The sequence below is a fragment of the Diuraphis noxia genome, unplaced genomic scaffold, assembly GCF_037042655.1.
Source record: "Diuraphis noxia isolate RWA-SAM2 unplaced genomic scaffold, SU_Dnox_SAM2 contig0004, whole genome shotgun sequence".
Classification (NCBI taxonomy): Eukaryota; Metazoa; Arthropoda; class Insecta; order Hemiptera; family Aphididae; genus Diuraphis; species Diuraphis noxia.
This window is the reverse complement of record NW_028301714.1, coordinates 60,513,021-60,529,170: the sequence shown is the minus strand read 5'-3', so window position 1 is coordinate 60,529,170 and position 16,150 is coordinate 60,513,021. Positions and strand designations below refer to the sequence as shown.

Sequence of the window (16,150 nt, the reverse complement as noted above, 5' to 3'; positions counted from 1 at the left end):
CTTCTTTCACATTCTTCACCATGGCAATGTTTGAGATGAAAGCAAAATTATGGTTCATACATGTAATTAAGGTATAGATTCGTGGGTTAATGTTTTTTAGCCGCGAGTTAAATCTCGTATTATGTCCGTATACTCTTAAATCGTTTAGTTTTGTTTTTACACACCGCACGGTATAATTTGGTGTCATTATTTACTAATTAACGTTTCGCCGTGATAATATGTGTACAGTGCACACCTAAATACCAATTTAATGTCATATTATATCCTGACCTGTTTGTGAACTACATAATATACCTATAAATAGTAAATCTTGACAGATAATATTGTTAGGTTTATCTTAACGGCGTTCGAGAATACATCATAGTAAGCCATTGAACATATTATACGTTAATACTTTGAACTTGACTCGTATAATGTAAAGTGAATTTAAAAATATTTCACCAAGTTAGATATTTTAAGAATAATAATTCAATATATAAATTTAAATATTTATTATTATTGTTGCGAGTGAACCACAACAAGTGATACTAAATATCACACAGGAAAAATATATTGAAAACTACTAAAAACGTGAAAAGTAATACAAATTATTATGCTTATTTACCTATAGAAATTATTGTAGATACTGTTTAAAAAAAAAAAAAACAAAACAAGACAATATTTTACAATCTGGATACCAATATGACAATAAATTAATGACATGAATAACACGAAAGTAAGTCACCGATATTATTGATAGGCAATATACTAATGACTCTAGAATTAGGTTTTTGGTAAACGTGTGTGTTTTTGGCAGAATTTCTAGTGGGCACCCCCCGTACGTAGCTGGTTTCTGACATGCCCGTGAGGGGGGCGGCAGTCTCCTTTCCAGACAGCGTGAACTGCCCGGAAAGCGATGATGCCCATGACCACCCCGGTCATGACGGTGCGCAATGAGATATTTAGTCAAATATTACGACACTGCTTATTTATTCCAATATTGACTTTAGTCCAATCAACATTGTCTAATGTCTAAGCAGTATAAGTCTATTTGTCACAAATGTCCATTACATGAACCATATTATACAGATAATTAAGTAAAGCTCGATGTGGAAGAAAGACGGATAACACATTATACAACTTTTCTAATTTGAATATTTTTTTTAAGATAACGAAAAAGCAAATTTTTTTTAACCGAGTTGGTGGTGTAGTTTTTTATTTGCACTTGACATGCATAATATAACAAACCAGGGCTTTATACCAGTAATAAATAATATTGTATTCACAGGTATTGGAGCCACGAATTTTATAAAATATAAATTATATGATAAATTCAATAAAATTTTTATTCTTAATTGGAATATTTATTTGTATCTTTTTTTGAATTAAAAAATAGAAATCAGACCTAAACGCACTTTGGACATGATGAAAGCATATTGGACGCATTCACTGGACCTAATATCCTGAAACCATTACACTATATTACTGATCCTTGACACTGGCTTTCTCTCTGTCACTAGCTCTATCTGTCTCTCATATAGTCATGTACAGCTATAAATACAGGGAAATTTGTTCATGTTAACCGGGTAATAACTAGAGTTATTATATTATGTAAGTATACGGTTTAAAAATAGGATATAGAATCGTTTGATAATCTACGAGTATAATATAATTTTACTTTTGTCGAACAATAGCTACATTCGATAATCGACCAATCTGAAGGAGTATATTTCCGTTAGCCTTAGCTAGTGCAAATGCATACTAAAAACAGTAAAAACATTACGATTGTGCACGTCGTCGAATTGAAAAAAGAAGTTTAAAAACTCCCATCTCCATCACGGCGGTGAAACGAAAATATTATTTTCTAACTATATTATGCATATAATATTATACATAAAGTACGTGTAACGTATGATGACGAATTTGCTGCAAGCCAAGAGGAAACTGGAAAGTTATGAAGAATGCCGTGCACAGAAATCCCACTGCCAAATTCACGGTCACGGTCGTTCTATGTATATAGGTGGTACTGAGTTATTATGGAAACGAAAATGAAAAAAAATTCCAACAGATATCTTTCGGAATAATAATTATACCTATACGATAATTGGCGATACACATATTGAGATGTCTATTATACATGCATAATATCATGTATTCGATAGTAGGTCACGTCTTCTGCACACTCGTGACCCATTTATCCGGAGGAAAGAAAAACAGGTTTTACCAGAAATCTTCTTCGTCGGGACATAATCTTCGCGTTTGGTATTATATAGGTATATATAGGTATATATAGGTATATATAGGTATATATAGGTATATATAGGTATATATAGGTATATATAGGTATATATAGGTATATATAGGTATACGAACAATATACGCGAAGCGGTAAACCGTCATATTTTAATTTTATCTGACATTGTACCGACTTCTAACTTTGACCCTTTGATAATATAATATGACGTGTATTATTTTTTTTTTTGCTGATTCAAGATCGCTGCACAGAGACACTGGAATGATGGTTGGGAAAAAGCGGATTGGATACAAATTTGAAAGCAATAGAATTCGGCAGGTACGCCGCATACCATACGCACACGCTCGTCAATTTGCAAAATATGTATGAGAAAAGTTTTATCATTTTGAAACATTGACGTATTGTATTGTATTACGGCTTCTTTTTTTTTTTTTATTCCCGCGATGACCCGAATAACGATAACGTTATCAAATCAGAGCGCCAACTCGTCGTAGCCAAACTATTGGTAGGACATGTTTTATTTGAAAATTGGCTTCACAATAATCGAATACTGTAATAGTAAAACGTCTCGGTCGCGGATAATATATAAAACAGTATAATAATAATAATAGTACAATACCCAATAAAATATAAGTACCAATACTGCATTCGCGGTCTAGCTGTCCAGTGTCCATACTCCATAGGCCACAATAAAATATTATGCAGTCGATCAATTTACATAAAAGCGAAACGGCTTTGTTTCGATGGCATTTCAAAACGCAAATCAAGTTTCGGTGAAACTATTTTTATATTATTATAAAATTATGCTGACGTATGGAAATTATGTATATAATTTTTTATTAGTCATATCGATGAGATTTAAACAAAGAAAAAATTGGTGATATTTGTTTTAAGATTTCAGTATGATGGTGACACCCGACAGGTACCTCTTAGTCGCGGACTATTATAAATATAATCTAATATAATATCTGTTTATGATGTCGTTATGATAATTAATAATGTAAGCCGAGTTGTAGACCTAACCTGCAGACATCCATCGTGACCATCGGTAAACATGCGTATAGGTAAATCACAAATTATGTATGAAACGATATTAAGTGTTACAAGTTCAAGTGCATTCTCTGTTTCTTTCAAAACGGTAAAACGCGTATAATCTTATATGCATGTTATAATATTGATCTGCATATATAATTTATATACATGCATTTATGTATGCAAGTACCTAAACGTAAGTGTCAACTGCCAAGTGCGACGTTTAACAACGCATTAATGATTACATTATATTAAATCATATCATATTATACCGTGTGTCCGTGTTCACCGCGAATTTTTATGAATCAGCTATATGGTTCTAAATTAAAAATTTATTGAATAAGAACCATTACAATTTTAATAAATAATGAAAATGTTCAAATCATTAAAATACATAAAACCATTTATAAACATTTATTTTTAATTATTTATTATTGATAACGTTTAGAATATTTTTACGTATTTTAAATTTATAAACAAGATTAACTACGGTCTATGAGTATAAATAACTTTATATATACTCATATTATGTTAATCTTTTTTATAGCACATATAAAAAAAATATTTAAAACAAACCAATAATAAATAATTATAAATGATTTTAAACATTTTAATGAATCTTAAAAATGTATTATTTATTAAAATTGAAATCGCTGTTATGCAGTCAGTTTTGAATTTAGAACCATTGTTGATTCATAAGAGTTAATTTAAACAATAGGCCTATCCAAATATAGCGTTCAAAATAGGTGTTGCTTACAAAACAACATATTTTACAGCGCATGCACATACCGAAATGATGAGCATTTTGAAATATATGTATAAATTAATCTACTTAAATACCACTAACTTGTAAAACAAAATTCGATTCATTCTAATATAGTTCGGCATGCTGGCCGATAAATTCAGTGTTCCCTAAATTGTTGAACACGTGGTTTATCATAATATATATATATTGTATTGTTAGCTGGTTTTTAGGAGCACGATTTACTTACCTATTTTAGAACTCTTCGTGGAGACTTCAACGCTGACTATATTGGCTATAATATTATTATACGCGATATAGTTACCGGAGAATACCGAGAACGTTCGTCCGGAAACGCGGTATCGTGTGATAAACAAAAATACGAAATAAGTAGGTATACTTATCGTAACAATAGAGAAGAATAAACAACGTACCTATATATGCATTCAACCCAATCGGCAGAGGTACACCAGTCGCGTTCGTGAGAAAATCTCATGCCCATATTATATTATATAAAGGTACCTGCGTTTGATACCGTGTATACCTATACTAGTTAAGTAGATTACGCATTTACGTTGTGCCATTAATAATATTTTACGTGTGTTAGAATTCGGAAGACTCGCCGAGAAATCCGTAGACTTTATAATAATATGCTAATATGCTATTATTATGTGTATCGTGTAAAATTATACGAATGTACACTGTATAATATGTCATGTGTGTGTAAAAAGTGGCATATTAGTGGTTAATAAGGCTAAAAGAATCTATGTGCGGTTGCTATACTGCCTATACTTGCAGGTGTATTATTTTTATATTTTTATAAGTTTTCCGCGCGACTACGATACGGTCGAAACAATAGTAATTTCCTTCGATCACGCTGTGGTACGCACTATATAGTTCACACAATATGAGTGATACAGTATTTTAAAAACTTATATTTTTAAAAAGTATAAATATTATTGAGGTATTGAATTAATTAATTATATAGTATTGTACTATTTAAAAAAAACTTCTATAAATATTCATGAAAACTTGTCTATCATTAAAAATAAAATTTTGATTTAAGTAATATTGTACTCCAATGGCTTATGTCATCGAGGGTAAATTTTATGTACTTAAAAAAATATAAACTATTTTAAACAATATTATTATTAAGTATAAATTTTACTGAAATCAATAAAACGTTTGCAGGCAATTTTTTATTTACTTTAACTTATTGCAAATAATTTATTATATTATTATTGTGTCCAAAACCTGAGTCCAATCTAAAACTTTCATTTTTCTAGAGGAGATGTTTTTTTCAATATATAATATATATATATATAAGGTCAGTATTTCTATTTTTACATTGTCATCATATTTTTCAATAAAAATACATCCGACGGGGGCGTGTCCCTTCCGGATACGTCACTGACGATTATATATTATAATATTATATGCGATGATATAATAATAATAATAATAATATGTTATGTGTAATATATACGCACCAATGATCTTGTGCTGTCTGTGCGTCAAGTGGTTGCTGATCATGCCGCATATGTGGGCCCCGAGACTGTGGCCGACGCAGTGTATGTCGTACGCCGATGCCCCTGAATAGGTGAGATGGGCGTAGAATTGGGCCGTGCACTGGGCCACCAGTCTGGTGTTGCTCAGCGAGGACAGGTAACACGGGAAGAACGTCAGCGGCTCCCAGTCCACGGTGAACACGTTGTAGTCTTTTCGGTTCAGATACGCTGCGACAGACGAAAAAATATGCAAATAAAATACATGGATGATATAATTACCTTTACCAACACATTTCTTTTGTGAGATGCACAGTTATAGGCTTACCACTTCCGCACAATGACACACAGTATTATATCGAGGCATAGTGGTGGAGGCCAATAAAAAAATCACACAAATATAATATTATGAATCCTGAAATTTTCAATTAATATGCAAACAAATTATTCCAAGCACTTTGTTTTCAATTAACTTCTCAGTTTTTGTGATGTGTTGTGTGTACAATAATCATTTGTAACCGAATACGTTTAAAATAAATAATACAATATTTTTCATAATTTAATTTAAACATTTTAAGAAGAAGTGAAAGTTATTTCAATTGAAAATATTTAAATTCAGAATCCTGTCTGCTATATAATATACAAAATACGATACAACCATTGAAAGTATATATGGTATATAGGTACCTATAATAAATAATAATATGACTGTGAAAACCAACACTACCGATCAGCATATATATATATATTATACTTATGATGGTTCCGAATGATGAACAACAATAGACGTCGGAATGCATAATATTATTATTTATTATATTCCGACTACGGATGATCTGAGATTTTGTCACGTTAAACGTGGCGCCGTGGCGGCAGAGTTGCTTGTGAGTTAGTTGCGCTGCGATCGGATGCCGGTGATGTGGATGAAACTGTGTTATGTCAGTCACGAGTCACGACTACACTTACTACACCTATTAAGTGGGTATACGCAAAGATGTACACTGTACGGTCAAAGATGAGTACCTATAAGCGTATAATACGCACGGGCTGATCATAGAAATTTTCATATGTCGACAACGGTGGGGATTTCGTGAAAATCGTAAGCTCTCGTATCAGCACAGTGTTTTATTTTAAAACTAGAAAACACAATGCAACATAATATCTTAAGAGCTGCAAGATGTCGGTGCGCACTACTATTTATTTTCTATCTATGCTCATATGTATGTTTGACCGCGTGCAATATAATGTACTTATACAGAACAACACACGCATTCACGCAAAATCATATTTTTGTTTTCATGAGTAATCTAGAGTCAAATCACCCATTAAAAAAATTATAGATTTATGAGGTTATTTTATAGTATATCGATTTGTCTGAATAATTTGCTCAAAACAATATTTTACTATATCCATTTAAACATACACTGACAATTTTAATATAATAATAAAACATAAAACCGATAGGTATGTCAAACCCTTAAAAACATTATATTTATTATGAGCGATTTTACTCGAAGATTAATACTCAAAAATCATAAAAAAAAAACAATTTTACAAAAAAAAAAAGTTTTATCTATATGTCACTCGTCGATTGAGGGTTTGAGAGATAAAAAAAAAAAATTGCGCGGACGTCCTCAAGTACGATATTTTCCTTTGAAAATGCATGATAAATATGAAAGTCCATTGCAAATCCTTTGCTCTTTTTCATTGTCCGGTGATACGCACAATTTTAAAAAGAAATATATTATATAAATATTATAATATTATATATTACGAATTTTTCACAAAATGTGCGATAATACAGTGGTTTTACACAGCAGGAGAAAAACTTTAGAAACTGTACCCAAAGTCGTGTCAGCTTTTGCATTTCGGGTCAACGGCGATCTCCGCAGAAAATATAGTTGAAACCTTGAAACACACTGCGGCTAAAATCTTTTTTCGAATGCCTACGATGATAGTGCGTAAATAATATTATATTATATTATATTGTCACGATTGAATTTTTAACATTTTACTTTTCCACCTCGTAAATACTGCACCTAAAGTCGATTGAAGCGAGACGAGTGGCTGGTATTGTGTTTAAGAATTCTACCGTCAACTTTTTAATTAAAAATATACATTCGCTGACTTTTTATAAATACAATACTGGACGGTATAATTGTTCATACTGCATCAATACTGCTCATTATTGTATATACTTTTAATATTATCATGATTCTTTTGTCTTTTCGTGAAATAGCTAATATGTACAATCTTTTTCCGGTGGTCAAGGTTTTAAGAAGTGTTAATGTAAAACTAAATGCTTAACAAATAAATGTAAATGCAAATCTGGGGGAATACTTTGTAATTCTAAATGTCATCCGAACTCAAATTGTTCTAATAAATAATTGCACTTCATTTTTAAATTTTAATTAAGTAAATAGTAAAATTGTTCAAATATATAATTTATAGTTTAATAGTAATAATAATAAATAATTTTTTTTCGAATTAGTATAATTTGGTTTTTGTTACTAGAAAGACTGTATAAATGTATAATAATCTGTTGATCTGTACCATTTTAAGTGTAGTTTGATGCGTTGGTCATGTTGTACCGACGTTATAAGTTTACGATTACAGTTATACGAATACTTTATCCACAGCACACCGGATAATGTATAAATTAAATTGATTAGATACTACATATTTAATGTGGATAATGCACATGTACACACAATGTATACATGTATACATAATACATACAATGTATACATTGCACTTTTCATATGGATGAGGTTCGCATTACCCGAGTATTATGTACACTAACCGTTTTTGTACTTTACCCGTAACACATACGATATACATCATACATAATAGCACAGGCGCAATGATATAATAATAATGATGATCACTATAAAAATACCTACTAATAATCACTATAGAATATTTAATATTATTACATTATTTATTACGGATCACTAACCGTTTCTTATGATTGTCATCGGGGTCTTGCTTTCTGTTCCGTTAAAACCGTGAATAATGATGACGTTTTTTTTGCTAGGATCCCAACCGCTGTACCGGAGTGTGTTCTTGTTTCGGACATCGATCAATTTTTTTCGTTTAGCACCGCTGTAAAAATGTTCAACGTTTATATTCCGCAGGATAGTTTATAATATATAATTATTATCTATCAATGTACACAACAGAGTTATCAAACATAATGTTTAGAAATTACCTGTGTTTGTAGACAAGCGTTTATTTTTTTACAAAAATATAATTTTCATTTTAGTTTTGAGTACCGTGCGCAATTTAAAAAACTCATATCGTGGAAAAGGATAGAACGATAAGAAAAATGAAGGAAAGATATTGAACTATCGTATAAAATTCAAACTCAAAACATTATTGAGATTTAGTTTGATTCTCAGGTAAACCCACTCTAATATCAAAGCTAACAACACAATATGATTGGGTTTACTGATGAATGTAAATGTTCAATTTTGCATGCGTACCTGCACAGAGAGAGAGAGAGAGAGAAAGATTACAAATAGTGCGCTAATATCATCCTTTTGAGGTATTTTTATTATTTTGATTTTCTTGCGAGTGTAGATTGCACATAAAATAAATACGTGTGACAATGACTGTTATATTATTATTATTTCAATCGTTAATTTATTTCAATAAAATTTCAGTCATATTAACGCAACGAAGTTAGACGCGAGAACAGCTGCAATTTAATTATACAGCAATCACGTTGACATTTAAACAATTTTAATGCAGTAAATAATTTACTCAATTTACTGTAAATTGTTATCCTACTTGATTTTTCATTGGCGGTATATACCTCTTGACATTCTTTAAAAACGAATATAAGATTATTGTATGGTTTTTGTACGAAATTCTTCGACTGTGAAATTGAAATCCACACCGTATATAATTATAATTATACATGAGAACAGAATCAATGGCAATTTCTAATTATTATAACAATATATAAATATTGTCTGATTGATATTAATAATTATTACAGACAATAAAAATGTACGTTTTTTGTTTTATTTTCTCGATAATATTATGATACTTTCTAATAATAATATATTGTCGACCGTCGTCCGCGGTGTTATCACACGCTTTCAAACTGCTGCAATATACCTATCGATTTTTTAGATTATAGCTTTAGTTTATTTATCAGAAATATTCGAAAGTTTTCGTTTGACTTAACACTCAAGCATAGACACTAACATAAAATAAATAAAGTATTGACGAAATTCCGTTAAATTTCAGCAGGTGCAATAATCATAAATACAGATATTTGAAGTCAATCGATTTGCTCGCATATATCTACTTTATATTTTTATATTTGGTTACATACATATACATCTATAGATATAACAAACCAACTGTACGATATGTTGAAATCAGTACCAGTAGCAATCTTTATGAAGACGATACAATAATTAGACCACACAATGAAAAGAGGCGAGAACGTAACAGAGAAGCATTGAAATGGATATCACTTGACAAACGACCTAGAGAAAAACCTAGGAAATGGTGGATTGACATTGGTTGAAGAGTATTTAAAATCTTAGTTGAGGATTGTAGAGAGGCAACCCGAGACAAATACAAGTGGCAAAGAGTAGTAATGGTGGCAAAAAATCTTAAAGAGTAGTCATGCCTCATGCCAGAAGAAGAAAAAGAATCACATACAAATATAAAAATCTGTTAGTTTAATATCCTATGCTTATAGTATACCTGCTAGTATCCTAACCCTATACACAAATAAAAATACAATATTTATGTCAAATAAAAAATATTTTGTTAAAATTATGATATTATAATCACGATAATGATATTAACAGCCATAGTTGTAGATAAGTGCGATAACATAATTACTACTCAACGTTATTTTTATTCAGTTGTGTCATACTTTATCAAACAAATTTAACAATCCACTCAGTAGATAGTAGGTACTATATTAATTTAATAGTCTTAAAGTTCAGCTTCAGCAAATGCAAAAGCATATCATTTACACCAACTACATAACACCAGGTGGTCCAAGGGGTAAAAGTGCTCCGTCGTGCCCCTCCCCCCCCCCCGTAATTACTCCATTGGATTGAAATAGTTTATGAAAATAATTCATAACGCATACAATCTTTCATGGTGCGTAAAATATACATAATAATATTCAAAGCACCAGATGACTATTGATAAAACATTCGCAAGTGACTTTATTTTCATTCGATTCGCGTAACTATTTAAAAAAGAATTATACGGCGCAATGCAAAGGTGGCATTTATACTCAAATTAAATTGTTTCTTTTCGTTTTACCTGCACCAGAGTTCCTGAGAGTAAGTATACTGAGAATCTGTATCGAATCGGAAACTGTTTGTTCTGCACCAGTGTCCGTTATTTTCACGGAACCGTGTATTATGGTAGTTGGAATTCTTACCGACGAAAGTATAATAAGTAAGTAAACAATATCACTCTCGTTTATATGGATCGCACAGTGATTGATTTGTTACACTTCTTCGATCACACAATGCACTCCATCGATAAGTGTTGATATTGATTGCGCACGAATATAATAATGTCATTTCAATAGCCAGAAATGACAAGATCGGATTTTCTGCAATTGACGTCGTCGTCGGGTCGGCACAATATAATATATATAACACCATATAATATATTTATATATATATAAATATATACATCGTACACATACGTAATCTAATTGACTGTGTCAATGTATACAATTTTTCTACTATTACAAAGTCACATAAATATTTTTATTATTTTTTATTTTTTCGCGGATACGTATGTGTTGTATGCACTTATAACGTGAAGTTAACAAACACGTACCACATCTATGTTAACACGGTGTAATCGTTTTTTATTAGATTTTTTATTTTTTAGGCATTTTATTCGCGGAAGGTTTATCTACTGAAAAAATATAAAACGAAATGTTATAAATGACCACGATGGGTGACGTCAAGTAATATTATAATATAGTACCTATAGTAACCCATATGTTTTTGAGCAAATTTCAGAAAACGGTGTACAACAACGGTGGTTGTCCTATATATAGTAAATATTTTGGCTCATGCACCCTTGTAAGGGATGGAACACCCTGAGTAATGATGATATTAAATGTTAAATTAACGATAGTTTTGTTTCCCACTTACCGTGCTCTTGCTGGGGTGATATTTAATTAATATCAATATCTACGTGTATTATAATTTATTATAACTATTATGTATTTTAGTCCACAATATTAATTTTCCAGGCACTATAATTTTGTTTATTACAATAGCTTACGTTTAAATTTGATAAATAGGTGGGCTTTAAATTTTAATACGCACGTATAATAATATTACAGACAAAATTAATGAGTTATCGTTTCTTGTTAAACTGTCTACGACATAACCATTATATTATGTAAGTTACATAGTAATAACGTTAAATCTTTTTTTTTAATGGCTTAATCATTGTTTTACCCATGAATATAATGCAATATTAATTCACTAAGGCATCAATAATCTAACTGTTTAAATTTTATTGACAAAATAATATTATGTTTTGTATTTTATACTACCTACACATTTTTTTTATGTAACTATAAAGTTATTATTATTATTATTTTTTTTTAATGGCCTGCAGGTAGTTATTCAGGTTGAAAATTATTTGTCACAATCATATTTTAATTTAACCCAAATATTGTAGTCCTAGTATAGTATAATATACGTGTCAATAATTTTCGAAAGGGTTTGATTAGTTTGAATGTCCTTACTCCTATTTGCCTTGAAAGTATAGACAATAGGGAATTGGTAAAATTAAATAGTAATGTGGGATATTCATTATTATATTATTATTGTCTTACCTGGAATACAAAAATATTTTGATATCCATGTCTGGACATTGATCCGTTCTCTTCATTACACATTGCCAGTAATTCAGATTTAATACGTTCTGCATTAGACACAATGAAACTGAAAACAAAAACAAAAATAATAACAAACGCTTTAAATGCATTTTATACTGTGTGCAAAATACATAGAATATATAATATTTGATGACTTAGAAATTTAAGAAAAATACCAAAAAAAGGAAAATAATGATTATAAAACAATTTAATATTCTACATTTGTATTAGCATGTGTCATGTGATATGCTGTGATATACTCAAATCTTAGATTTAAAAAGAAAATGTTTAATGAATTTCTAGCTTAAAATAATTTACGAATTTTAGTGATTTTTACGCATGTTGTCAAAATTCAAATTTTGAATGCTTATAAAAAAATTGTGACTATATTTCTTTTATTTGTTCAACTGGTATCGTAAAAATATGTTAGGCGTCTTGTATTACATTTTCAAATCTTAGATTTAAAAAGAAAAACTTTAATGAATTCCTATCTAAGATCATTTTTGAACATTGCCGAAATTGTCAAGTATTTAGTAAAAATTTGAACTTTTAATGCTTATAAAAAAAAATTCATAAAAGTTTTTCTTTTTAGCTATAAGTTTTGAAAATTAAATACAAGGCTCCTAACATATTTTTACAATAACAGGTGAAAAATAAAAGAAATATATAGTCACAATTTTTTTTTATTAGCATTCAAAGTTTGAATTTTGACAACATACGTAAAAATCACGAAAATTTGTAAACTATTTTATGCTAGAAATTCATAAAAAATTTTCTTTTTTAAATCTGAGATTTGAAAATTTTTAATAATCTATAATATATCCTAGACAGATAAACCGTCTCCGCTCAGAATCTATTTTCGTATACAATGATATAATATCATTGGATTCAAATTTAATTTCATCCATTACAGTAGGTACCTAACCCACTTATTGTAACCTACTGTAAAGCAGAGCGACATCCACGACTTACCCGCTTTCTTAGTTTGTTTATCTCGATTATTTAGAAAAATATTGAGAATTTTTTACTTTTGACCCCTCCCCCCCAAAGTACCAACTAGATTCACTTTCTGATCTGACAATAGGTACTGAAGTCGAAAATCGAAGCACTTTTAATGCCCCAAAACGTGATGACAGACACAAAAAAAAAAAATATATATCATTATTGTAAAATCAATACATTCCTCGCTCCGCTTAGAATCTAAAATTGGACCATAATATGTATTATATTACATAATGTTAGTGAACGCACTAACATGGCCACACGGGCCCAGAACAAATGTCTATTTTGTCCGTGCGTAAATATGTCCCTCCCTATAATACCATTATTTTCCAAAAATAAAAATTACACCATTCAAATCTGTTTGGGATGCATGTAATACTGTCAGTAGAGCAAATGAAGTAATACTTTATTATTATTATTATGATTTATATTTAAATAATGTGCGTTTTTGTCGTACAACCCATCAAAGGCTTAACTACGACGTCGTGTATAAGCAATAATAATAATAATATAATATTAGTTTATAGAGACCGAATGTTGCAACTTTTTTTTGGAATATCACAGACGATGCTTCCTATTTCCTAACCGTTTACTTAATTATTTGCTATTACGTACTCATCATACCTCATCACTTGTTATGTTTTTATATTTTTAAAAATTTACGTGTACGAATAATACTATTAAACTCAATTTCATTTTACCTATACATCACAAAAAAAATACTTGAAACAAATTTTTCAATTCTTTTATAAATTGAAACCAGTTATGAATTTAAAATCGATATCAAAACCATGTAGGTAGGTATATTCGTAAATTGTAATTTTTATTATTTAAAAACAATAAATAATTTAATGATTGTTTTTTAAGAATTTAGGTCATGTATACCATTTTTAAAAAATTCATTAGGGCATTTTATAGGTTTTTTGGGGCATCAACATCCGGGCCCATACGGTCGACGCACCGACAAGCTATTGCAATCAGTAGGTATACTGACCTATAAAATGTATGATTACTGTGTGTCTATGTATATTATTATCACGCCGACGCCATTGATACTTTCCTAAAACAAAAAATCTCTTTTTGTCGTTCGTGGAATTCGGCTGATCTGTGGTTTTATGTATCGTATATTTTACCACATTCACACTCATCGTCGATTGTATATATTTATGATGATATAATTAATCTTAATAATATGATATATGTACACATCTGCAGAATGATTCACCAGCAAGCATATGATATTCACGCTAATTTTTTCCTTTAACAGATTTGTTGATTTTTTTTTGTAATTTTTTAATAATAATAGATGTTTAAAAACTATATCTACTGAAAAAATTCTTAAGATTTTTAGTAGTTCCGTGTCGACACTCGATGTACACACGGTGGAGCGCTCGTTCGTACTTTCATCACTTATTCTACCGTTATATTAAATACTTTTTTTTCTTCTTTCTTCGCGTTTGTTTCTACAAAACAATGTCTTAGTAAAATATTAAATAACATCCACTTGTCTTAGTTTAACTAAATTAAGTGAACGAGTGAACGCGTAATAGTTCATTTTATTTTATTTTAAATAATTTACAACGCCGTTGCAGCCAATTGCGAATCGTTCTTATCTGAAGGTCAAGCCTACAGGTAATTACCAATATCGACTATCTTATTAAATGTCTAACAGTAATGATGTTCAAAATAAAACCGTTGCCCCTATCCATCTTATCAACAAGAAAAGTAAAAACTCATTAACGGCCAGTTCAAGTTCAATGAATGACCTAGATAGCGACTGGGAAATTAAAAATAATAAAAACCAAAATAAAAGAAATATCTCTACGTCATCAAGTGCAAGTATGAAATCACCAACACTACCGAAAAACAAAAAACCACTATTCATAACTACCAATCGTATTGAAGCCTTATCACAAAATGATGAAGTTTTCGTCACTACGCCACAAGCAGCTATACCCAACGAAGTTATTCCGGACGAACTAATTAAACCTCCACCTCTAATTTTCGTCAGAGGTGTATTAGAGTTTAAAGACGTTTGTAATGAAATAAGCGAACTTATTGGCAAAGATGAATTTTTCTGCAAATCTTCTACGGATCAATTAAAAATCCAAACTGCAACTCCAGAGGCATACAGATTACTAGTTCATTATCTTAAAAATAGCTATGCACAATTTCATACGTATCAGCTAGCACAAGATAAACCGATCAGAGTAGTAATTAGAAATATTCACCCTTCCACTGATATCAATGAAATACAAAAAGAATTAACTGAATTATCCTTTGTTGTTAAACAAGTGACCAATGCTTTACATAAAACAGCTAAACTTCCCCTACCCTTATTATTTGTGGACTTAGAAAAATCTGAAAAGTCACTGGACATTTTCCAATTAACTTCACTTCTAGATACGAAAATCAAAGTTGAGGAGCCTTATAAGCCAAGAACAATATCTCAACGTCAAAATTGTCAAGACTATGGACACACTCGTTCATACTGCGGATACCCTCCTCGCTGCGTCCGATGTAGAAATTCACATCTAACTTCAGACTGCACCAAACCAAGGGATAGCCCAGCCAAATGTGCCCTGTGCTCTGGCAATCACCCTGCCAACTACCGAGGATGCAATGTCTTCAAGGAACTCCAACGACGAAACAAGCCCAACAACAAAAGTAAATTTCTTCATGATAATGTTAACTTAAATCATTCTAATAATAATAATATCAATGTAAAAGAAAATCACCCATTA

The 16,150-nt window shown here is 30.5% G+C and overlaps 1 protein-coding gene across 2 annotated transcripts in view; it reads right to left on the bottom strand.

The window, feature by feature from the left end:
- LOC107170447 (phospholipase A1) overlaps positions 1 to 16,150 on the bottom strand; it is a 48,975-nt gene that overhangs the window by 13,763 nt on the left and 19,062 nt on the right. For both annotated transcript variants that reach the window (XM_089225123.1, XM_089225124.1), the window contains exons 3-5: positions 12,363 to 12,471; positions 8,472 to 8,617; positions 5,498 to 5,743 (exon numbers count right to left, since the gene is read on the bottom strand). In XM_089225123.1, coding sequence (XP_089081249.1) covers positions 5,498 to 5,743; positions 8,472 to 8,617; positions 12,363 to 12,471 — 501 coding nt within the window. The remainder of the gene's footprint in view (positions 1 to 5,497; positions 5,744 to 8,471; positions 8,618 to 12,362; positions 12,472 to 16,150) is intronic.